A 26,296-nucleotide genomic window follows, 5' to 3' on the forward strand; every position below is an offset into this window, starting at 1 on the left:
TTGATAGCTTCACAGGATCTTTTCAAATATTTAAGGAAAATGTTCAAACTGGCTGCAATCTAGCCAGATTTATTTTGCTTTTAAAAATGCATACATAAAATTATTTTCTGTTACTCTAAAATACATTTGAATATTGGATAAAATCTTGGTGATGTTTTAAATAAAAATAAATGTTTGATTTCCTTATCTTTAAATTATTTTTATTTCTTTTTAAAAAACATAGGTGTAATTTTAATAGAGTATTGTGAAAATTGAATCAAATATGTTTTTTCAAGCAGTTTGTAAGGATATGGATAACATTATTGGATAAATAATAGAAAAGTAGATAACATTTTAATTTTAATTCTCATCTTTTTCTCCATTGAAAAGAAGCACATCTTCTCCAGAAAATTAACTGAGAAGTAATAACAAATATGAGGTGGTTGAAATTTCTTGTTGTTCAACCAAATAAGCCGAAAAGGCCTGTACTTAACGTGTGTGTGTGTGTGTGTGTGTGTGTGTTTGATACTTTGGGGCATAATATGAATTTTGTTTTAATTTTGAGAAAATTGTTATATTAGGCAGCTTCTACCTAATGCCTATGTATCTTCCTTCTATCTTTCAAGAAGATCCACATGGAATATTTATGTATTTTTATTTTCTTATCACTGACTCTGTAGTTTACTGTAATTTTGTTAAATCCATTCTAAAAAGGTGGGGGGATCAAGTACAGTGCCTAATGAAAAGGCTGGTACACAACAGGCACTCAGGAATGCCATTTGTGGACACAATATTTAGCTATATACGCAGTCCAGGGAGAGATCAGCGGACATACAAAATGTCAGCATTAGAACACAAAAGGAAAGTCTTCTGTGACTATACATGAGTGAGCATCCATCTACCTATTTATCTGCATATCTATCAATCAGTTATCTAGATCTACCAATCCATGTATCCATCCATCTGTCTATCTCTACCTCCATACACACATATGTAACTTGTTCTATGGACTTAGGGAGAGAGGCACCAGTAGCTCTAGTTAAAATCGGTTCTTTTACAGTGCTGGCAGTCATAACCAGCAACCTTTACGTTTGTTAGCCAGTTTCCACTAGCATATTCTGCCTCTGGAAAAAAACCAACCAGTGGCCTTCAGACGCCACCACGTTTGTAGAGCACAGTGGTTGGTTAAGAACATTATGATTCTGAAAAGGAATTAAGTCATATTTTATATTATTGTCTTATTGGTTGTTAGCAAACCAAAAGTTGAACAAAGAAAATAGGTATGGCTAAAGAGAATTAATTGTAAACCACCTCATTTCACTTACCTTAAAAAATGTCAACCAGACTATCAAATGAGTGTGTACATAATCCCCCCCGCGCACACCCATCTCTGTGTCCCTATTATAAAGTTAGTTAAACAGAATCCACAAGAGGTGACTTGATAACAAAGTTCACATTACAATAGTTCAGACACTGCTCGAGAAACAAAAGCTGTAAAAACTTAAAGATGAGCTAGGAGTGAATGAAGAGGAAAAGACGGAGGCTGTGGACTGAGATTCATACCATTATATTCCTAAATTTATAGCCAGCCTACCCATATCCTACTATGACATTATTCATAGAAATTCTCTTCTGGATATAAACAGCATGCTTTGAAAATGCAATTGAAAGCCAACCAGATAAAAAATGACCCTTTAAATGATTTCCCCTTAGGCTGTAAACTGACTTGAGAGGCAGTCTATGTACCCAAACTCCAGGTTTAGACAAAGAAATTTTTCAAATTCTTCTCAAACATTTTGTCTCCTCAAGAGTCTAATGAAAGTCACTGTCATGGGATTTACAAACTGTAATTCAGAACATGATTTTCGCTGCCTGCTGCTGCCATTGTCACAGGCTTCTAGGGTTCTAATCCCGCTCCTCCATTCAGTGGTTATCAGATTTGGGGGAAGCTACTTAAGCTTCTAAAAACAGATGTATAACCCTGGCAGAATTAAAAAGATGATCAGTGTAAACTGCTCAGCGTGGAGTCTTGCACACGTTACGGGTCACGCTACTCCCTAATTAAAATGCTCCCGTGGACCCTCAGCGTCTGCCTGCGCCCCGGTACCCCTAACAGTCCAGAAGAGTGCTCCGCTGGGTCCCTGTGGGAGACCCCGCCTGTGGCTCCCACCATTTTATCTTTCAAGTCTCTTCACTGTGGAAACAACAAACTATTTGCTCTTCTCTAAACTGTTCGCGCGTCTCAGGCCTCAGTGCCTTTGCTATTCCTTAACTCCTCCCCTTTCAAGAACTAGCCCCAGCCTCACCCTCCAGAAGCTTTCTGTGATCCATTCGTGTTGAATTAGGGCCTCTTCTCCACGCTCCCATGGCACCCTTGGCATGTCTTTATGCCAGGACATGTCATCCAATCTTATATTTTTTATTTAAATTTTCATTTTTTCCCATGAACGTAGACTATATATTTTGTGAAAGCAAAGGCTGTAGGTATTATTGTTACGTTTTCATTCCCAGAGCCTCACACGGGATACCGCATATATTAAGTGTCCTGTACTTTTTGTTGAATGAATAAACATTGCACTGGGTCATTGTGAGCATGGACCTTTCTGTTAAGGAATGTCAAAGAACTTATCTTCTATATAACATATGAAGAATTCTAGTCCTGAAAGCATAGTGAGTTGAACTTTAGAGTTAAAACCAAATCAGATTTTTAACATTTAGAGCAGAACTTGTTTTTAATTAAACCAGATCGCTTCGTCTATAGGTTCCAGATGAGCACAGATGGCTCAGATTTAGCCCCATGGGTTTGTCTGAGGGCATTTCTAGACTTAATGCTGTAATACTCAAAAATGTCATACTTTTAAAAAATCTGGTGGATTTCTTCATCTGCGAAATCAAGAAAGAGACCTGAGACACAGGGATGCAACACACAGAGCCCGGAGGAGACAGCGACGTGACTCTTTCCTGGACCGCTCTCTAACTGCACTGCATCCTTCGGCTTTGCACCTGTGCTAAGGCTTGATGTGAGGGCGGGTGGAAATACAGTCAACAGGACACAGAAGGGACACTTGTTTGGATATTTTTATACTGTTTTTGATTATGGAATTATGTTTTGTGATAATCACAGTTTACTCTGAATAATTTCATCTCTAGCTTGAGAAGTCAACAGTCTCCACAGGGTTATAAATGACTATCACTGATTCTAACATCCAGGTTACGAGTGTTCTTTTTAGTTTACTCTCTCTCCCTAAGCTGTGTTCCTTCCTCATTAAATGTCAGTGCTCTTCCACTTTTTAGTTAGATATACTTTAACGGAGAAGTTCTTATGGATCGATATTGTTCATCAACGTCAAAATAACAACAAAACACCCCTTCTGCCACAGAATCTGAAGCCCGAGTAGTTTCAATTTGAGGGAGTGATGGTGGAGGAGCTGTGGCCTAGTGAGTGGCCTCACTATCAGCATATTGTAATAATCCAAACGAAAGGAAGCGGCAGGACAGTGGAGCAGTTAAGGAGCACAGGCCCTGGAAGACGACAGCCCGCAGTTTCAAATCTTCGCTTACCTCCTTACCAGCTGCATGAATCTCGACAAATCGCTCAACTTCTCTAGGCTTCTGATTTCTCATAAGTAAAATTGGGAAAATAATACTTGTCTCATTGGATGTGGAAAGTTTTAAATACATGTAAAATACTTCCCATGATGTCTGGACTTATTAGAGGCTCATAAATGGTAGGTATTATTGTCATTATTCATAAAGAATTTTTATAATAAATTTGCTGTTCTTGAATTATTATATGAGTATAGGTATTTTAGCAATGATGGGAACAGATTTTTAGTATAATTAGATACTGGGGCATTTTTCCATAGAGGTATATACCAAAAGCCACGCATATTATTCTTACAAAGATAGTAGTAAGATGAATGTAAGAGCCAAAAAGAATTCAGCGGTATGGTTGGGTTTAGAACAAATAAGACATTTCAAAGCCTATGTTACATGATGTTGGAACACCTCACTCCCTTCATTTCCCATTTTGGTTTTTAATATATTGAGGCTAAAGAATAAATCTGAGTTTAAAATCAAGCCCATGCATCATATGTAAGCTTACAAGGTGTATTTCAGTGGAGTTTGTCTCCTGACCACTGCTTTAATGATCTAACTGAGATACCAAGCCAAAGCTGCACAGTTTTGAACTAATTGCTAAAATCATTTGCCCATGGCTTTATTCTCTTCCAAGTTTTCATTAGTATCATATTACGATGCCAAGACTGGTGAGCAGTTAGGCTAGCACTACCCACTGAGACTCTGTGCCACAGTGTAAGTGATGAATTCTGCATAATTCATTCAGAGATATATTTGGGCCACATTACACTTGTGGTAGTGGAAGGTATTTCATGGAAGTATTTAATGTTAACACCAAAACATTAACTGAAATGAGTGTATGGGTATTTACAGGAACAGAATCCTGTTTGATGAGACTACTGGAATTTTGGGACATGAGATTTTTAACCATCAGGTCAGACTGAAACAGCACTAAATTAACATCTTGCTTTATGTCCTGTGTGAAACTTACTTTCATCTCCAGTCTCAAACTCAAACTTCTGGCTGTAGCCACTGTATCCGGCAGCTGTCCTCACTCTGATGTGGAATACGTACTTGGTGGCCGGCTTGAGGCCTGTGATGATGACACTGGGGGCCTTGGACCTCGTGGAGGAGTAGGTGAGCTGCTCATGCTCCTGGGGACAGAAGAGAGGAGAAAGGAAATGAAGCAGCGTTATTCTACTTTTTCTAGAGACATTCCAAACTTAAGCTGAGGAAGTATGCTCTAAATATCAAAAGTATTGATTAAAAGGAAGTGTAAGCATGGTTTTCCATAATTTAGCACTTCATTATTTTTCATTATGATGTATATGATATGGTCTTGACTTGGAAATTTATTCAGAGAGATGATTAATCTTATATAAACTGCCTCGTATTTTTGGTGATTTGGATTTCTGACCCAGTTCTAAGGAATGGTGGTGGCGCGAGAGCGTGTCGACACAGAATGGCGGCTGCATCTTGAGCAGAATGGGCACATCAGATCAGACCACACCAGCCGAGTGCAAGGAGCAAGGTGGGAGGATTCAAGTACCCGCTACTCACTTCTACCCGCAGGTAGTGCCAAAATGCCGGCGCTATCCGGGGGTAGACCTGTGGGTGAAAGGAAAAATAAATTAATTGTTTTTTAAAGTTTGAAATCTTTTATCCCGAATCAATTGCTTTGTTCTGAAACTCAGTGATTTCCCAGTAGCAACAACGGAAACTGAGTCAACTTAAGACACAAAACGATGAAAATTTTCTCTTGAGGGAGAAGTGACTCCTCCCCCAGATACCACAGTTTATTTTTAAAGATGTACAAGTTACACAGTGATTGTGAAGTGGGTTTTAAAATAGTCTACCCAAGAAGGCGCATCAGAGACACAGAAAGGTATGAGAGACTCACCACACCTGGGGAACCCGAGGCAGGACTGGAGGCTTGGTTCCCAGTCACCTACTCTTAACGACCCAGCTACTCCCCACTAACCACCTCCCACTGACAGGACACGGACTTGCCTCAGATAACAGAATGACCCAGTCAGCCAGCGTCTTCTGAGAGGGCTCTCCTGCCCCCGCGCCAGAACAGCATTGTTCATTTTACCCGTGCATGTAAGACACATGCTGAGGTGGGGACAAATTAAACTTACACTGTATGTGTACAGCAGTACTGTCCACTAACTTTGTAATGGTATTTTAATAGAGTATCTGAAAAAAAACCCAACTGTATTTGTGTGAACAACTCTTTTAAATTCATAGGTCAAATGAGGTCACCAGGTCCTTAAGTTAATTCTTCACTATTCTCATTATAAATCTAAAGATAGAGATTCTCAGGGATGGAAGTGCCTTTCAAGGTCATTAACTGAATCACTCACTTAATGCTTAAATTCTATCTATAATATTCCCATCAATATTTCATCTAGCCTTTGCCTAAAATCTCTGTTGTTCAGGAGATCTTATTAACTAACAAATGAAGTTATAAAAATCTGCACATATGGAGAATGTGTCAAATGGCATTTATTCGCTGGTGATGCTTTAAGATTCAAGACTATGAAAATCATTTCCCTTAAGCTACTTTTGAGAAAGAAATATTTATCTTAAAGATCATTTTAAAACTCTATGGCCTTATTTGTCAGAACTTTATATGCTACATGGTTATTGTGTCTAGCTGAGGAATTGAGCTTGCCATCTATACCCCAAATAATGGAACTATTTATTAAACAGGAAGTAAAAAGAAAAAATGAGTTAATAACAGCAACATTTTAAATAAAAAAGACAAAACAGACAGACTGCAACTTATATTTTTCTCCAGGTAATTTCAAGATTAGAAAGTAAATATCCACCTAGCTAAAATCCAAGGAAATAAAGTATATAAAATCATTGGTGGTAGTAATCATCTGCCAAGGCCTAAAAGAAGGAGCTTTCTTAGATCAAGGCCTTTACAATCCGGGGACTTAACACTCATACTGTTGAGAGAGAGAAAAAAGACGTTTGTGTACTATAGAAGAAATGATATTATTTCCCGTAGAAATTTGCAAAGACATTTTGGCTTGTTCACTCTCACATACAAGAGGAGAATATTCTACCTTTCAGAGAATTTTTTGCAAATAAGAGTTATGGTATATTTTGAGTGGTGTTTCACAGCATGAAAAGATAACTGAAAGAATTTTAAAGCTCTGAAGAAAAGTATTTAGTCTTATCCTCAAGTGGAGAAGATACAGACTCAAAATTTACTCTTAGAAGGCCCCATAATAATTATATAGTATGTCTTTGTTTCTTCACCAAAACATAGCTAAATAGTAATTTCTTACTCAGTAAATTACAGGGAGTAAAGGATCCCCCATGTGAATAACAGCATTTCTGCTGTTACATACACAAGTGTATCTGTAGCACAGCCCTGGAATGAAAATCCTTGAGTAGGAAGTGAGCAGACATGGCTCCTCAGCCTCAATCCCAGCCCCGCGGAGGCCGCTGCCTTGTCTTACGTCCTCTTGCCACCTCTGAGCCTGCCCAGGAGGAGGGCTCAGAAAGCAGCAGCCAGGAGAGCTCCTCCTCCCAGCGTCCTGCTCCCTCTCTCCTCCTGGTGTTTCCAAGCTCTTGGAAACCACTGAGAGCTCACCCATGACAAGCGTTGGGCACTATTGTCCCAGAACTTTGGCTAAGTGCCTTTCTGCTGACACATCAACCCCAGGTAGAGACGTGCTTTGCTACAGAGCTATCCATGTCTTTAGTCATCCTGGCAGGCTCAACTCTGAACACACCTGGGTAGCGTGTGTATGAAAGTTTTTCTGGAGTTTGTACTACAATGGAATTGCTGGTCGTGTGACATGCACATCTTCCACTTCATCCCGTGGTTCATAAGACTCTCCTATATGTTTTTCTTCTTTGCTAAATCCACAGTAAAATCATCTTCTTTTTCTTAATATCGTTTATTTTTGCATTTTCTTTTTTTCTTGATCAAGCTTTCCAGAGGTCTGAACCAACATTTGGCTTTGTTCACCTCTCTATTGTTTCTTTGTTTTCTGTTATATTTAATATCTGCTCTTACTATAAATTATTTTATTTCCTCTTTGTGTTGTGCTGTCTTCTAACTTCTTACATTTCATGCTTAACTCATTAATTGTCAGAATAGCTTTTCAAATATAATTTGTCTACAGTTTCACTCTAAGTACTGTACTACTTATATTCCATAAGTTTTCCTACATTATCAGTTTACTAATTTCCAAAAACAGATGATGTTTTTATTCTTTGTGGGAGATCCAGGATTATTATTGTACTCTTTCATGGGTTGAGAACAGGTTGTCAGGCGGTAGATAAATGGCACGGAGTGAAGCTCCCAGGGCATCATGCCGTGGGCTGGGAGTGCACTGGACTGTGGAGAGTATAGCAATGCTTCCTGCGAGAGCCCTGCGTCTTCTGCACTAATGCTGGGTGAAGGTGACCCTGCTTGTTGTACGACCTCTCCTCGGATGAGTACGATGATGGCACCCATTGTGGGGAAACATCCAGTAACAATGTACTTTAATAGATCGTTACGTATATCATTTTCTAAAATAAAAATATACGTAATTTCTATTTTGTGTATTTGTATCCTCATGTATTAAAAAAAATAGTTTGGAACCAGGTAGTGTGAACACAGGGCACTGCCAAACAGAACATGCATGCTTTATCCTCTAGAGCTGCTGACCTTTATGGCTCTCTTCCCACGGGCAGACCCGGCAGCTTAGACCCAGACATCGCTCCTTCCCAGCTGCTGAACCTAACCTTATTGTCACGTCGAGCCTTTCATTTACCTAAAATACTGCGTCTAGCTTTATCTCTTCAAGTGACAACTCTTCATGGTAACTAAAAGGGATGTTCTGCCTAGAGCTGGACCCTGTTAGCATTCAATCTGGAAACTATAACTTAGTGAGAAGAAGTAGGCTCCGTTCCCATCCCTGTGGCTGCATCTTTGTACAATCAGAGCTAACCTGGCCGGATCCACAGAAGGCAGCACACAGGGAATTCTGGGTTGGAATTCTCCTGTCTTGTGCTTGACCTTGGTTCTACTTCTATTATGTGCCTCGATAAGTCACTTCCAAGACTTGGACTGACTCACGGAGAAATTCATGCATTCCACAGACTTCCAATGAACGCTCCTTATGTGCAAGGTTCTAGGACACTCCAACAGATTTAGCTCACAGAATCACCAAAGCTCTCCCTAAGCAATTAAATTCCACAATTATTTTTATGTCAGAAATACAAGTCCCCTCTCTTCTACTGTGACTCATTCTCATCACTCCTCACCTCCCTCTCGTGGGTTTAGTATTGCCACTGATGGAAGGAGAGTCACAAAGTGGTCATCTTTCAGCTGGTTTGCTTTCTCTTAAAGTCTTAGGGTCTAATGGGATTTCTATAAGATGTTACCTCTTTGTTTTATTTTTTAAGTTTTAAATTAACTGGATTATGTATGTGATTAAAAACTCTGCTGTAGACTTTTTTTCTTCAGACATACAGATGTAAAGATGTATCAGCAATCACAAGATAACAACCATGATTTATGCAATATTTTACAATTTTGAAGGTGTTTTCACACACATTCTTTATGTAATACTCAAAATAATTTTGTGAAGCAAGAACAACTGGTAATATTTTTATTCTCACTTAGCATGTGATGAAACTGCTCAGAAAGAATAAGAAACTTACCAAAGCCAGTCACATAACTAGTCAGTGGCTTCCATGCAAGTTCTGCTGTTTCACTATAGCCAATCTGGGCTGATATGTCCAGGCCAAATATGCTCATACATTAGACTCTGAGCCAAAGTCATTTCTTTCACACTTTATGTTCTTGATCATCTAATCACTAGAAGTAACTTTAAACGTAAGACAGCCTATGAACGAGACAGTAATGTCGTGATGGCGCTAGAAGACTTTCAAGGAATAGTTCAAGGGCAGAAAACAATTCTCAACACCACAGATTTTAATAACTTATTTCAAAGATAAGATTATTTTCTACTAATGTTAACACATCTAATCATTCTGCCTTTATTTTTATTCAATTTTGATATTTTGTCATATAGACATATTCGAGGAAATACAGGGGGCTTGTAACTCACCCAGTTTTGAATGGAACATAAAATATTCTTGTTTAGGGAATAGAATTTGTTTGATAAAGGGGATTCTTCTAGAATTTTTGATGTGTGAAGGTACCCTGCATGGCTTCATTTACAGAACAGAACTAGAGGACAGATGAAAGGATGGCTGGATTTTCCTTTACCCTTTCAAGTCATATCAAGTTAAAATTATCAGGAAGAGGTGAAAGAGCTCTTAGAAATTAGCACTCTACTACTACCATGATTATTTTTTTTTTAGGAGTGTCCTAATTAAGCCAATGGTAAAGCTCTTGTTCTGCTGGCTAGGAGACTGAAGCTATAAATTCCTGAGAAAATGAAACAATATTAAAAGTGGATATAACTGTCTCTGACAGGAGACATCCAAGCCATTTTTTAATCCTGTCTCTCTCCGTTTCTGTGTCTGTCTTTCTCACTCTGCCTCTCTGTCACACACACAAACACACACCCTCATTCATCAAACAATAGATGACAGAAGACTGTGGAGATGTCTCCACAATAATCCTCTCAAAACCAAGCAAATTAAAACCACATTTAAAACATCATTCATCATCTCCAGTATATTTTTCCTGACAAATCAAGAATTGCGTGGCCCAGATACATCAAGTTTGAAGTTATCAAAGAATCTTGTTGCCTAAACAATCATATTAGCAAATCTGAAAATATTTTAGTTGAATGAAAGGAAGTTATTTCACATGACCCCAGGGAAATGAAAGCTTGAGTCAGGGTTTAACAATTGCTTCCCAAAGGAGAGCGACACCGAATCTGGATTTTATTTTATTGGTCACTACAAGAAGAAGCCCTGTCTGGAGGCAGGTACTGATCTTGCCCTGGCTGAAGGATTCCTTAGATTTTTCATATCTTTACTCTGACGCTAGAATCTTCCTAATGCTAATGTGGATTCCCAGGTGCTGTAGAAGCAGACATATGTAGATTTGTTCCTGCAAAGGATGGGCTTCTCTAAAGTTAACACATGGACATTCTGGTTGGTTCTCCAGTTTCTTTTCGGATTTAATTAGAATGGATCAGTCTCTGAGAGACTTAACTCCTGGAGCACTCCAGTTGCAGGGTTTGCAAAACAGTGCACCAGAATGAGCTGTGTGGGCCCATCAACTGAAGTTCCAGCAAGTCTATAAAACAGGCATAATCATAAAACAGCTTAGAGCCCTAAACAGTGATCCATTTCCATTCTTGTATCAGTTGCCTTGATTCATCGCACTGAAGTGTGAATCTATTCCATTTTTAGAGCTCTTTAGAGAGACAGAATCTTATTCTACTTTAGCCAAACCATAAGGTATACAAAGAGGTTTGTCTTAAAGCTGACTTAATTATCTGCCATAGTTTTTTAAAAATATGTGGAAAATGTCTCTCCTAATGATTGAGCTGTAATAAACCATCATTTTCTCTCTGCTAATTATGATTGTCTCCCTAGAAATTCCTAGAGATTTAACAGAAAAGATTTAGAAGTAATAAGAGAAGTCAGTTAGACATAGCCAACATACAATGATCAGTGGCCTTCCTATACACTAGCAACGACCAGTTAAAATTATACTTTAAAATATTCCATTTACCACAGCAACAGAAATCATTTTAAGACTTCAGTATATGACAAAAAATATGCAACACCTCTATGAGTACATCTATAACGTTTTACTGTAAAAACCAAAAAGAAAATCTCTTATTTTTCTTGTCTTACTGCAATGCAAAGATCTTTAATAGACTATTGTATAGTAGCAATAAAGGCAGGAATATTATTTTGCTTTGTTCTTTAATGGAATGGCTATTCATGTGTAACTGTTAAATATAATTATATCTGACAGGTTTTTGGGAGATAGCGAATTAAGAAGTTTTCTTCTTTTTCTTACAGTGTAACTTGGTTTGTGTTTCATTTTTCAAAATGTGAAATGGATTCTGAATGTTATAAAACAATTTATCTGTATTTGCCAAGTTAATTGCATATTTTTCCCCTTGATGTAGTATATGCTTATGAAGAACTACCGCTGCATTCCTAAGAGAAGCCCTACTGTTCATGACCTAGCATTATAACTCTTATTGCAATTTTGGATTAAATTTGATAATATTTCAACTAGAATCTTTAAACCTACGTTTATAAGTGATTTTGGCCTAGAGTTTTCCTGTTTTTTCCCTTTTTTATCATCAATCTCTGATTATGATATTTGCGTTAGGCTACATTTAGAAAAAGTATTGTGAAAGTTTCCATTTTTTAATGTTTTGGAATAACTGATATAACATGGGAATTATCTGTTTCTTGAAAGCTGAATTGAAATATCTCCCAGGGGTAGGTGTTTGAGCATCTTCTAAAATTATTTTACCCTATGTTTAGATCTTCTTCTTTTTCAGTTTTGGTAGTTAACAGAAAATTGTCCATTAAATTTATATTATATATTTATTTAAAATTGTTTTTAATTTTTATTTTTTGAGGAAGATCAGCCCTGAGCTAACATCTGCCGCCAATCCTCCTCTTTTTGCTGAGGAACATTGGCTCTGAGCTAACATCCATGCCCATCTTTCTCTACTTTATATGTGGGATGCCTGCCACAGAATGACCTTATAAGTGGTGGGTAGGTTTGCACCCGGGATCTGAACCAGTGAACCCCAGGCCACAGAAGCAGAGCACACAAAGTCAACCCCTACACCACCAGGCTGGCTCCTGTATTTTATATTTATTGATACAAATGTACATCTAGTCTTGCCCTATCATTGAAAATCTCATCCATAAATAACATTTTCCTTCTACGAGGTAAGCTTTGTTGCCTACTAGGCAAGTTGATTCTATCAGTCTTTTAAAAAACTCAATTTTAATTTTTTAAAATATACTTTTCTTGACTCAATTTCATTAATTTTGATTTTATATGTGTTCATTCCTTCTTTCTACCTCCTTTTTCTACATTGGTCATATTACATGGGTTTGGATGTGCGTGTATCTTGATGTCTTTCGTTTTTAAACAGTTAATTTTAGATATTATTTAAGATAATATTTAAAAGTTTCATATTAACAGATTTTGCAGATCACATGGAGGAGTTTATTTTTTAAAAATTCTTTGATTTTGTTGCATGATTTTCAATGAACGATTCAAAGAATGATGGAATAATTTTAAACCATCTGGTCTCTTCATCTAGTTATTTCAATGTGTATCAATATATATCCCCAAGTAGACTGTAATTTCTCAAAAATGTGGTCTATATTTCCCTCAACAAACAACACAGAATAAAACAAAAAAGCAAAGGAGTGCTGGATGCATAGTTAGTGTTTACTCAAGGTTCAGTGCCTGATATCCGTAAAGGAACGCTGGACCATTTAACTCAGGGGATCTGGTGCGGCTTTGGCCCTGTATCTGGGGAACTGGACTGCTAAGACTGCTGCTCCAGTGGACAGGCACACAGTGGGATATCTTCCAGCTGTTCTGCAGTGACCAGATGTAAATTAATCCCACCATCAGGGGAAGACGAGGCTGATGTCTAACACAGCTGACTGCCCCAGGGATAAAAGCAAGCTGGAACGATTACAGACATCTTCTCCCACGAGACTGACTCCACGATGAGGAGGCACGGAAGGAGAAACTGCGCCAAAGGCGAATAACCTCAGCTTTCCTGGTTGCTGCCTTCCGAGGCTGGAAGCTGCCGCTTGGCCTTGAAGTGTACATGTTGACATCCTTAAATAACCATCAGAGTGAGGTTCTAACCAAGAGCTGCTTTCTTTTCCCATGCTCATTTAAGTAGACAAGATGAAGTTTCTAATTTGGGGAGAAGACAGGCTAAGACGCTAGTGGGTAGGGTGTTCTAAACTAGGGGTAGGGTGTTCTGAAAAATTTTTCTTAGGTAAAAATTGGCCACTGCTATGACAAAATTACAAATTACGCATAAGTAAGAAAAATATAGAAATAGATATACTAAGTACATGACTACTTTCTGACTGCACTTTTGGAGAAGTATCATTTAGTATGCCATGACTATAATTTACTACAATCAACTCTTGATTATCCCCTGTAATCCAAAGTAGGAGATAACCCTAAATCGCTTTGAAATGCATCAATGACTTTTTTCCTTATATTCCTTCCAAATATATCTGTGTATTTGTGTATCTTGTTTCACGTAAAATGAAAAATAAATACATTCCTTGAACATCAGATGTTGAGCAATAGTATGGATAGTGCCAAAATACACCTGATGGTAGAAGAATATTGATCTGGAAATAAAAATTCATACTTGATTTTCAGAAAACAGATACCTTATATGCAGATAATTAACTGCTTGAAATAGTGCTTAAATTTACTGTTAGGGAAAACGGGTGAATTATTATAGTGCGACCTTTAGAAAATACTGGCACAAGGATGAGACCAATGGAGTGATAGCTGTAGTCAGCTCATCTTTGAAAACAGAGGAGGCGATACCACCGCCAAGGGTCAGGCTTGTTGTAAGGAAAATGCAAAATAACGTGCAAAACCCTTTGACAGGCTCCAGCAGATGTTTCATCATTGCTTTCTTTCAGGAGCCATTATCAATAGGTGGTGCATTTAATCCAGGGCAATGATAAGCTTGTGCCTTAAGGTACTTCTGCAGATGCTGTGAGAGGTCTTTTCAAAAATTCTGTGTGTGTTCTGCTTGCCCGCCAACCTCTATAGTCCATTGCTTAATATGGTACCTAGCATGTTGCCGGCTCTCATGATATCTTAGCCAAATGATCGAATAAAGAAATTAATGAATTAATTGCTCTGTAAGTTTAGCTTTTAAATTCTATATATTGTTATAGCAATTTAAAATTAGTTTGCATAAATTAATGACAATTCAAATGAGAGATGGAAAAAACTGGTTTGCTGGCGTACAGTGCTTCTGTAATCAAAATGCAATAATGTGCCAGTAGAGCTGGCTGGTTTGCTTAGGAACGTTGTGGAGAACATCCAAGATTTTACTTGCCAAAAAATATTTTACAAAACAGTATCCTTTAAAAAAACTGAGATTTGTGCTGAAATATCTTTTAGTACATATTTCTTAGTATTTATTAACTTTTAACTTTCCCATCTGTTTTTGTATAACCTACTTTTGAATAGATGAGATATAGATTTTTCTTCTGAACTCTATTACTCCATAAATATTTATAATGGTGTTCCAGTAAAAATTAAATGTTTAAAGCTTGAGATGCCTGCCCCTGAACACTGTGCCTCCACCCCAAAATCCTTAAATGATTTTCCTAAAAGTATATCATAGACAAACAACAACTTTAAATTTGTCATTCATTCTTAAAGTTTTTGATGATTTTAAAACCACGTGTAAACTTGGTGATAAGAATAATAACATACAGATAGATAAAGGAAGAGAAGCACAGCAGAGAGTGAACCAGTTAGAGAATCCACACTTAGTGGAGTATTGAGGATGGATAAGATTACTTTACCTGAAGGGGGAAAGGAAAGGGAAAAATCTTAATCATAAGAGTATTTGAGGATTACACTTCACTTAAACTAAACATTTAAAAAAGCTAGAAGAAATAATATGTTTTTAAGAAACAAAAATATAGAGCAGTTAAATTTTTTCACAGTGGTGCTAATTGAATTATATGATAGATGAGAAAAATAGAGGCTAGCAGAGAAAATCTTTGAAGAGGAAATAACTAGAAAGTAAATGCAGGTGACTGGCCTCCACCACTGTCTGCTGGGTGCTGGATTTTCCAACAGAATTGAAGTGAATAATAGGGAAGTTGAGGTGGGGAGGATTTCACTGGATGAGAATGCCAAGAGAATATGAGAAAAGGTTTTGTAGAAAAGTGTCCCCTGAAACACAGTATCAGTTGTGAATATCAGGTAAAGTCCTACATTGGTCCAAATCAGCCACAAAACATGGTGATGTAAGAGCTGTTTCTTGCATTGAAAAGGAAGCAGAAATTCATTTAGATATACAAGCATGAGAATGCCTAAGCATCATTTAGAACAGGAAGAAAACACTTTGTGAAGATTCATTTTCATTTTTATCTTTCCCACTTAAGCGTATTTTGTCACCATGGTGGAACTTAACTTTTTTTATATGTGTTTGTAGGTCGTAATTGTGATCTGAAGACAGATGTATTTGTTTTGTTCAAAACTGAAATAAAGATATCTGCTAAGATTGATCTACAAGGATGCAAAACATAATTCAAGTTTCAAAGAATGCAGTCACACCTCCCCAAAGGAGAGACTTTAAACCTTCTTTGTACGTGACACTGTCTTGACTTGAACAGCGTCCTATTACATTCTAAATAACCCAATATTTCCAGTTAATGACCTAACACAGTCATTGATTTTGAATTTCCTCAGAGGACTGGTAATATTAAAACGTGCATCAAATGAATACCTCAAGATTTATAATAAAATACAGGTTTATCAAGATACTGTGACTGGAAACTGAGTAATATCTCATCACAGAGAGATATAATAGTAATAAACAGATTGTAGCAATTGAAAGCTTCCTGCAGGCCACACACACACGTACACACACAGTTGCTCTACCTCTAATGTGGGCCTCCGAATCCCAAGGAACATTAAATGTGTAAATGACTACAGACAGCATTAAATGAAAGTAGAGGAATGCAAGGCAAAGCAAGCTCATTTTCCAGAAATATTATTTTTACCTGTATCATTATCAAACAGTTGCTATATATTATTTATTTACTCATATGTATATAAGCTAGTTTTGAAATCAAATTAGAAACAGAGAAAATTATCTATGATGAAGTAGTAAGTTAAATTTAGGGTAAAAAGAAAGAAAATCCCACCACTGTGAAGAGGTCTCTGCTCTTTGGCGTTGGTCACAAATGCTGCCCGTTTCAAATATCCATGCAGTTTGTGCTTGGGGGCTGGGGAGCTGGGAGTGGGTGGTTTTCCTTGGACATTCAGAAACCACCTCATTTTCAAGTCTGGGTAACTTGACCTGCATAATTTTATTTTATCTATAGTGAATACATTGGCATAAACCATTGTACAGTCCCCATTCAAAGAACTGAAAAAACTTCTTTGAGGAAGTTTTCTTTTCCTTCTTTCTTTTTTTGCTTTATGTTTATAAATTAACTATTTTTTACCCTAGAATATTTCCAGATATAATTATCTAAATGGACTTTGAGATTTAGAATGTCATACATATTCAAAATTAATACATTTGCTTTGGCTCAGTACTGAAAAATATTTATTTTTAAAGTAGTACAAATTACAAGCAAAGCAGATAATGTAAAACTATGCAGGTGTAAGGCAAGTAGCGCAGCAAACTAAAGCTGGTTGCAAACTCTTTTACACTCCTCTCGTTGAAAAGTCACATCTGCGCCCCTCCTGAGATGGATCTGACCAATAAAGTAGAGCAGCCTGATGAGCTGCCAGCTACGGGCCCTGCCTCTAAGAAAACTGGCAGTTTCCACTTTCGTCTTGGAGCTCAGCCTTACAATCTAAGTGTCTAAGAAGTATGACTAGCCTGGGACTGTCAAGCTAGGTGGAAGCCCAAGATGGCCATGTGGCTGAGCCTCAGAGAGAGAGGTTGTGAGGTGGGGGAGGAGACGGGAAGGAGGAGGGACAGGGGGAGGTGATGAGATGAGGATGCACGGCCAGTCCCCAGGTGTTCCAGCCCCTAGCCGATTTTCCCTCATCCCAGAAACTGGGAGCTGAGAGGAGCTGCCCCTGCTCTGTCCGGTTCAAATATCTGACCTGTGGACTCATGAGATATAATACTTATAAACCATTATTTTTAAACCACCACCTTTTGGGGCAGTTTGTTATGCAGTAATAGGTAACTGGAACAAGCAGATGGAACATTAATCTGCATTTCAAGTCCCCAGTCTAATGTGGAATAGTTAATTGATCCTATTTTTTGTCACCAGGTTGGTTGACGGAATTTTGAAGATTCTGTCTTAACACATAAAACTTAATCAACTTAAACATCCCAATTATCTGATTCTTTGGAAGGATTATGACTTTTTAGCCTGAAATGACAAGTTAGTCCAAACAAATCTACTGAAAGTATAAACAGGACATAATGCAGTTAAAAATATTTTTTAATCTTAACACTTTGATAGTACTTAACTATGTTGCAGGCTCCGTAAGCACTCCCAATACCCAGAAATTCCTCAAAGCTACTCTGTGAAGTAGGTCTTACAGGTGACAAAACTGAGGTACAGAGAGGCCATGTAGGCTGCCCAAGGTCACTCAATGTCAGTGGTAGAGCTGGGATTTGAGTACAGGGAGTCTAGGTCAGGATTCTGTGCTGCCATTTATTATACTACATAGCTTCCAACAGCAAATATTGCGATACAGCCGTACATCACCAAGAACTTTATATATTAGGTATGTTAGATTTCATATTCCCCTTTTATTAATATATTGACAGAGGTGTAAAAAGAAGTTATAGAGATTCTATATATAATAAATAATCCACAATCCTAATCATAGTATAAGAACCTCTGAAATTCAAAGTACTTAGTCTAACAAAGGTTTACATAGATTATATTTTGTTACTATTTCATGGGATTTTGAGTCCTCATCAAATACCACTGGTATCAAGAAACATATTCACCTCTTGTTTTTTCAATGTAAGGAAAGAGTCTCATTAGGAAGAATGAAATAGTTATTTTTTTATTGTAACAATTAAATTATGTATCTAAGCTCTTCTATAAAGGCAAACCAGAAAGAATGAGCCAAGCCGATTTTCTTTACTTGCACTTTCATTTCTATTTTTCCATCATTATGAGTTTAGGAGGATGCTGCAGATCAAGACTAGCAGCTTTTCAAGACTTTCAACTGAGATTTCTAATTCTGTTACAGTTTTGACAGGATCTTCTGTATTTACTGATAAAATGAGTGACCTCACTAATTAAAGCACTGGACTGGAATTTGGAGAAACAAGGCTGTCTTTCTGTGACACACAAGACAGATGAATTTAGCACATTCTAGCATCACTGAGCCACAGCATACTCAGATGAAAAATGAGCGTTGAAACCTCAGCATCACCCATACACCTCACAATATTGTTGTGATGGGTCAAATACAAATGCGTATGAAAGTGATTTCTAAACTGGAACATCCTCTTCAAATGTCAGACGAACGATTACTGTTGCTGTTGATGTGATTAAACAGACATCCATGCAGTTGCTGGAAATATCTCACTCACAGTAAGACACAGTATTTTAATAATAAACTATATTCTGAGTTAGTGGATGGGAATCGCATTGGTTATACAGTAAACTAATCACCCAGAACCACAGGAGCTTTCTTCCTGTAATTCCATGTCAAGAAAGTTCATGGACAAATCAGCCAAACGCCCGGGAGTCTGCTGCCTTAGTGATGAGGTGTGCTGCTGAGATCCATGCGTGAGCACCACACCAATGTCTAGAGATTGCTTCAGACGACAGGTCCTCCTTTAGAGTCACTTACTTGGGCCTCAGATCAGTTTCTTCTACCAGTGGGCATGACCAGTTGACTAGTTGTTAACACAGCCTTCACTGGTACAACATGACCATTCTGAGATTAAAAATAGTGATTTATGATAATCCTTGAATCCCATGTTTCAGGAGGTAAGAGGGACTGTTCTTCTGTCAGCTACCTCCATCATTTTAAATATGCTAAAATAAACTGTTATCATGCATAATTCACTAAATAGTGAGGAGAATTACCAGGAGTTGTCGATAACAGCAGTTGTAACAGCTATACACATTCGGGCACAACTAAATTAGATAAGAGAAAGATTTCATGCCTCCACCTGCTGTGATTTACCCACAAAAATCACAAGAATCCAGAGCCATATGGAAATAATAATTGCACTGACTGCCTTCTTTAAGTGCCCTTTTGTGAAATAGAAGGACCAAACACAGGTTCTGGGAGCAATTTGCCTTTGCCAACTGAAACCTAGCCAAAACCAATTAATTTATATTGCATTCGACCACAAAGAACTGCAGAATACTTCCTCCACTAAGATTTTACTTTTCTCAGAATGGACTTATGATTTTATATTACTAAACATTTAAGGTGGATCTAAATTAATTCTAACATTTTTACTTTTTCAATCATTCTGTGGAAGTGTTGATAGTTCTAACAGTATTTGTCATCATTTCTAATTAAAATATACAGATATATATAGGAATATAAACCTATCTTTTTCAACATATATAAATTAAGACAAAATTTCAAAAACAGAAATCTAAACAAACACAAATAGTATAAGATATTACCCAGAAAGCTAAAACCATTAAAGAAGAAAATCTTTTGAAATATTAGAATCCTTGTAATAATCAAATTATTTTCTAATTTCTATTGATATACTCAAGTAAATAGACAGCTGTATTTTCTTGTTTTTTTTTCCCCTAAAAAAATAAGACCAGTATGGATTCTTCAAGGTCACTGAAAACACTGATATTTAAACACAGCCAAATTCTGCAGCAACATAAATGTTTTTATGAGCAGCAGGTGTATTCGTTGAAAGACTATAAAGCTATTAACAGCTCAGGAAGGAGTACATAATAGTAGGCTGTTAAGTCAGCCCCCCTTGCAGGAGTACTGAGGAAGGACATTTTGAAACCATTAAGAATAATGCACTTCACAAAGTATCCAATATGGATGCTTCATGAAGAGAGGTTCATTTAAACTTTACCTCATTAAAGTAATGAATTTAGTCTTCTTGATTTGAATATGCCCATCCAAAAGAATTATTTAATTACTCCGAATAAAAATCAAATCATAATTTTGAAACCAAATGTGTTCTAGTCATAAGCACCTGAAAATGAATTGTAAGTTAGATTATTTTTTGCAAGTTCTAGGATTTGAGGCTTGTTCCAACAAAAATCTACATTACCTAGAACAGGTGTCTGCCATCTAAGAGTTTAATAAGCATATTTAAAGAATAATGAACAAATGAATGATTTCCTGAGATATTTTATATATTGTTGACATTTTAGTTGCTCATCTTGGAAAAATTATTTGTGATTTGATTCCATGAGGTCACCTCTAGGTATATGATTCAAAGTCAGAGAGATTTTGGTTTATTGGAACTATCTTCTTCCATAGTTGCCATGGTCATTAAATCATTTAAAATTTTCTTTAAATTTAAAATGAATGAGGCTGTTAAAATGTTTTTGGTTATAGGTTAATTGCATAGAATATGTTGTGATGCCCAATGAGCAACAACTACTTTGTCGATTTTTTCATCAGTTTGAATAAAAATGTTATATTGAATTATTTAATTTTATTTAAATATAAAATTAGTTCTATTTAAAAATTAATAAAATAGCTCAAAACATATTTACTTTTGCTTTTTCTTCCTTAGAGCTCTTGCTTCAAATTCTCACTTCAGTGAAATAAACCAAGTGGCAAACAGAACGGCAAAGTTCCTTAATAAAAGTACTGGAGTGATCTACCGTGGTGCTGAGGACGATTTTTCCAGAGCCCTCATTTTGACAGTGAAGAACAAAGGCTTCAGAGTAAAAAAGGACACATACATCATTAAAAAAAAAATATTTTCCTACTATAAAAGTATGAATGAGCTAAAACAAATAGCTATACATTTGTATTTTTATAATTTCTTCACTTGGCAGCAGCAAGGTTTGGTTTAAAATAGCATATCCCAGAGTTTTCCACGGAACATTATTTCCAAGGAATATGTGTTGTTATGTTAACAAAAACCCAAAACCAAACAACTTATAATTGCGTAAATTTGGGTCTTCTGGGGAGCAGATTCCAAAACAATGTTGAAAGTGAAGATACTTATGGAGGGAAAGACCTGTGCAGGTAAGACAGGAAAGGATGAAGCAGGCAGGGAGAACCCTGGGACCACAACCCACGAGGCAGGTCAGATTCCTCTGAAGAAACAATGAAGGACAGAGGCGTGGAAAAGGCTCAGAGGGCAGAGCCACTCGGAGTTGCCCCAGGGAGGCTCTGATGCCTGAGGCCCAAGGACCAGCCCTGACCCAACGTGCGGGGTCCTAGGGGGCGGCAGCCAGAGCCCTTTTGCAGTGGGATCTCTCCTGAAGAAAGACCCCAGCAGTGTGCTCTCATGGCTACCACAAGGTCACGTACATTTGGAAAACACTAGGCTAAATAAAGCTAAGTTACTTTGCTGCAGGTTTTCTGTGAGCATTTAATATGCCCGGGTGATTCGTGAAACTCCAGAGACGGAAAACATATGCTACATTTTCCAAATTGATTTGACCATGCAACCCGTGGTGATAAAAAACATCCACTGAGACTATCACTGCAGTCCATACTTTGGGAAACATTAGTTTAAGATACACTAAATTAACATCAATTCTGGGATCTCAGGAGCAATACTCTACAAATTGTCTTCTGTCTCAGTGGTTCCATTAACTTAGATGCAGCTCTATGTGCCTTCCTTCCCCAGTCTCCCACCTCTTTCAGAAAGGTAGTTACTATTCTGAATTTTGTGTTGATCGTATTCTTGCTGAAAACATCAGTGTTATCACGTTTGTATGAGTGCATAAATAATACAGTTATTAGTTCTGTGTGTCTTGGAGCTTTCTACAAATATTGTTATACTGTATGGAGTCTTGTGCGACTATATTGTTTCTAAGGTTTATCATATTGTGGCATTACGTTTGTTCCTTCATTTTTGCTAACACACATTGCTCAGGTTTCAATATACCACAATTTATTTAGCTACTTTGCTCACGATGACAATTTGGATTTTTTTTTGAATAATGCTTCCTTAAACATTCTAGGATATTGGCTTGATCCCTCACGTAAGATTTTTAAGGTATATACATAGCAGTGAAATTGCTGGGTCATTGGAGATGAAAATGTAGAAATTTATAAAATTATTTTCCAAAATGATTTATCAGTTTACGCCCATTCTCGCAATGTAAGAGTTCCTATTGCCCCACGTCATCTCCAACTCTTAGATGTCAGATTTAATTTGTGCCAATCTAGGATGTGTAAAATGTTACCCTATTGTGGTCTGAATTCACATTTTCCTTATTACTAATGAAATTGAGCATTTTTTCTTACATAGGTCAACATTTTCTATTGGATTATACTTTTTCATATTGTTTTACAGAGTTTCCTTAAGTATTTTGGATAATAATCCTTTGCTAGTTGTATACATAGCAAATACCTTCTCTCACTATGTGGTTTGCCTTTTTACAATCTTAATAGGGTCTTTTGAAAGAAAGAGTTTTTAAATTAAATGTAATTAAAGTTATCAATTTTTCTTTTACGGTAAGGACTTGCATTTTATTTATTAAATCTTTACCTTACTCAAAGTGAGAAAGATATTCTTCCATATTTTTCTTCTAAAATTTTTTGTTTTTCCTATCACATTTATGTCCTTAGAATATTTGGACTTAATTTTATAAATGGTTTGAAGCAGGGATCTGGTTTCTGTTTCTGTTTCTCCAGACAGATCACCTGGCACCACGTCATGAGTAAGCCATAATTTTCCTGATGATCTGAGGCATCCCCTCTGTCTTATGTTTAAGGTGCGTGTACGTGTAGCTCTGTCTTATGTTTAAGGTGCGTGTACGTGTAGCTCTGTCTTATGTTTAAGGTGCGTGTACGTGTAGCTCTGTCTTATGTTTAAGGTGCGTGTACGTGTAGCTCTGTCTTATGTTTAAGGTGCGTGTACGTGTAGCTCTGTCTTATGTTTAAGGTGCGTGTACGTGTAGCTCTGTCTTATGTTTAAGGTGCGTGTACGTGTAGCTCTGTCTTATGTTTAAGGTGCGTGTACGTGTAGCTCTGTCTTATGTTTAAGGTGCGTGTACGTGTAGCTCTGTCTTATGTTTAAGGTGCGTGTACGTGTAGCTCTGTCTTATGTTTAAGGTGCGTGTACGTGTAGCTCTGTCTTATGTTTAAGGTGCGTGTACGTGTAGCTCTGTCTTATGTTTAAGGTGCGTGTACGTGTAGCTCTGTCTTATGTTTAAGGTGCGTGTACGTGTAGCTCTGTCTTATGTTTAAGGTGCGTGTACGTGTAGCTCTGTCTTATGTTTAAGGTGCGTGTACGTGTAGCTCTGTCTTATGTTTAAGGTGCGTGTACGTGTAGCTCTGTCTTATGTTTAAGGTGCGTGTACGTGTAGCTCTGTCTTATGTTTAAGGTGCGTGTACGTGTAGCTCTGTCTTATGTTTAAGGTGCGTGTACGTGTAGCTCTGTCTTATGTTTAAGGTGCGTGTACGTGTAGCTCTGTCTTATGTTTAAGGTGCGTGTATGTGTAGCTCTGTTTCTGGGTTCTCTGTTGTGATACATTCATCAGTTTGTCTCATTCTGTGACCTCCTATCACTTAGCCTTAATCACTATATTTTAGAGTAACACTTTGTATTTGTCAAGGCATGTAACTCTGACTTATTTTTGTCAGAAATATCTTTGTCTTTCATGACCACCCCTTCTCTTCCCTGCCATATCGATTTTAGAATGTTTGTCAATTTCTATAAAAAGACGTGCTGTAATTTTTGTTAGAATGCATTGAGTCTACTTATCATTAGGGGGAAAATGATCTCTTTATGATAGTCTCTCTTATCCATGAATGTGGACTCTCCATTTATTTGAGTGTTTCATGTTTTTTCCCAATTTTTTTTTTTTACTTTTCTTCTGCTTTATCTCCTCAAATCCCCCCTGGTACATAGTTGTATAGCTTAGTTGCAGGTCCTTCTAGTTGTGGCATATGGGATGCCGCCTCAATGTGGCCTGACCAGCGGTGCCATGTCCGCACCCAGGGCCACTGCAGCGGAGCGCGCGAACTTAACCACTCGGCCACGGGGCCGGCCCCCAGTTTGCGTGTTTCTAAATGTCTTTCTATAAAGTTTTATAATTGTTTTGCACATATTGAAATATATTTTAGATTTATTCCCAAATACTTTACGGATTATGTTGCTATTATAAATGCAATTTGTTTGAAAAATGTGTTTTCTTTTTGCTGCTGATGTGTAGAAACGCAATTGAATTTTTATAGCCAGCCATCCTGCTACAATCTACTTATTGAAACCACTTGTATGTAAATTTGGTGAGAATTTCTATGTATAGAGTCATATCGTCTGGGATAATGTTTGTTTTCTTTTTACAACTATTTCACAATTTTATTTTAAATCTAATTGAAATGGCTATGTCCTAAAATATTTAGTAGAAGAAATGGTAACAGGCATTTTCATGTACTTCCTGTTTTTAGGAGATTTGGTTTAATATTTCCTTGCTAAGTAGAATATTTGCTTGGTTTTATTTACCTGAAGCAAGTTATCTGATGTTCCTAGTTTTCTAAGAATTATACTCAAGGATAGGTGTTAGATATCAAATAGCTTTTCTGCATCTATTGGCAGGTTTCTTCTTTAATCTGCCAACATGGTAAATTACATTTAGAAATTATGTACTGTTAAAACCCCCATGCATTCCTGAAATAAACCTAATTTAGTCATTTTTCTTTCCTTTTTATAATTTGCTGGATCAGTTGGATAATATTTAGTTTAGGAATTTGTATCTGTGTTTCTGAGTTATTGTTTCTCCTGCTGTCCTATTTTAGTTAGGAGCTTATTCTGGTCAGATGGAATGCATTTTGAAGAATTCCCTCTTCTTTTCTGTTCTTAGCAAGAGTTTGTATATGTTTGGAAGGACATATTCCTTGAAAGTTTAACAAAATGACTCCTAAAGCCAATTAAGCCAGAGGCTCTTACTTTTAGAACAACTTTCATTCACTAATTCAAATTATTAGTTAACTATTAGTTAAACAAGTAGTTAAATAACTATTCAAGTTGTCTATTTGTTCCTCAGTCATATTTAGTAAATAATATTTTTATTTGTTTAGTTCATCCATGGTTTCACATTTATTTGCACAAAGTTGATCTGGGTAAGCTTATTATCTTTTCAGTCCCTACACTATTTGTTATTATACCTCCATTATTAGTCTCATTCATCATTAGCCTTTTCTTTCTTTTATTTTATTTGGTCTATCTGAAGTCTCGTATAACTGATTCATCTTTTACAACACGTGGTTTTGTCCATCTTCTGAAGCATATCTCTGTTTTCTATTTTTCTAGTTCTTCCCTTGTTGTAAGTATTTCCATCCTTCTACTTTTCCTGGATTTATTCTTTATTTTTTCCTTCTGTTAAATTAATAAGTAGGATATTTGGCTTATTAAGTTTTTGACTTTATCATTTTATAATATGAGAACGTATTATGCATTTCCATTTATGATCTGCTTAAACTGCATGGCATGCTTTTTGCTATGTAATTTTTTTCACTATCCTTCCATTAGAATACTTCAATTTCCTTTATGATTTCTCTTTGACCCACACATGCTATTTTTATACAGTGTTAGAGTTCTCTTCCTCAAATACAGTTATTCTACACAAGTAATATTTCTCCAGATTTACTTTATGTTTATTATTTGATTTGTCCATTTCCTGTTTCTTATATTATCCTTTTGGACTCGCTTTTCTTCTTACTGAAGCCCATCCTTTTGGAGTTCCTTTATGGTAGGTCTTTTGGTGACAAACTCTCTCTCTTCTTTTATCTCTAAATGTCTTTATTTACTGCTATTCATAGATTATTCTGGATTCACAAATGTTTTCTATCAAAAATTTGAAGGTAATATCCTTTGATTTTCTGCTTTCTGTTGTGCTAAGAAATCTGCTTTAATTCTAATTTCCATTCCTTTGTCAATGGTCTCTTCTATATGTCTAA

At 36.9% G+C, this 26,296-nt stretch overlaps 1 protein-coding gene across 11 annotated transcripts in view; it reads right to left on the bottom strand.

Annotated features, from left to right (window-relative positions):
• EPHA6 (EPH receptor A6) overlaps positions 1-26,296 on the bottom strand; it is a 780,034-nt gene that overhangs the window by 237,901 nt on the left and 515,837 nt on the right. For 7 of the 11 annotated variants that reach the window (XM_023623975.2, XM_023623979.2, XM_023623977.2 and 4 more), the window contains 2 exons: positions 5,119-5,166; positions 4,550-4,712 (listed from right to left, as the gene is read on the bottom strand). In XM_023623975.2, the coding sequence (XP_023479743.1) occupies positions 4,550-4,712; positions 5,119-5,166 (211 nt within the window). The remainder of the gene's footprint in view (positions 1-4,549; positions 4,713-5,118; positions 5,167-26,296) is intronic. The other 4 variants (XM_023623976.2, XM_070243949.1, XM_070243946.1 and 1 more) reach the window with 1 other exon arrangement.

The sequence above is a fragment of the Equus caballus genome, chromosome 19 (genome assembly GCF_041296265.1).
Source record: "Equus caballus isolate H_3958 breed thoroughbred chromosome 19, TB-T2T, whole genome shotgun sequence".
Lineage (NCBI taxonomy): Eukaryota > Metazoa > Chordata > Mammalia > Perissodactyla > Equidae > Equus > Equus caballus.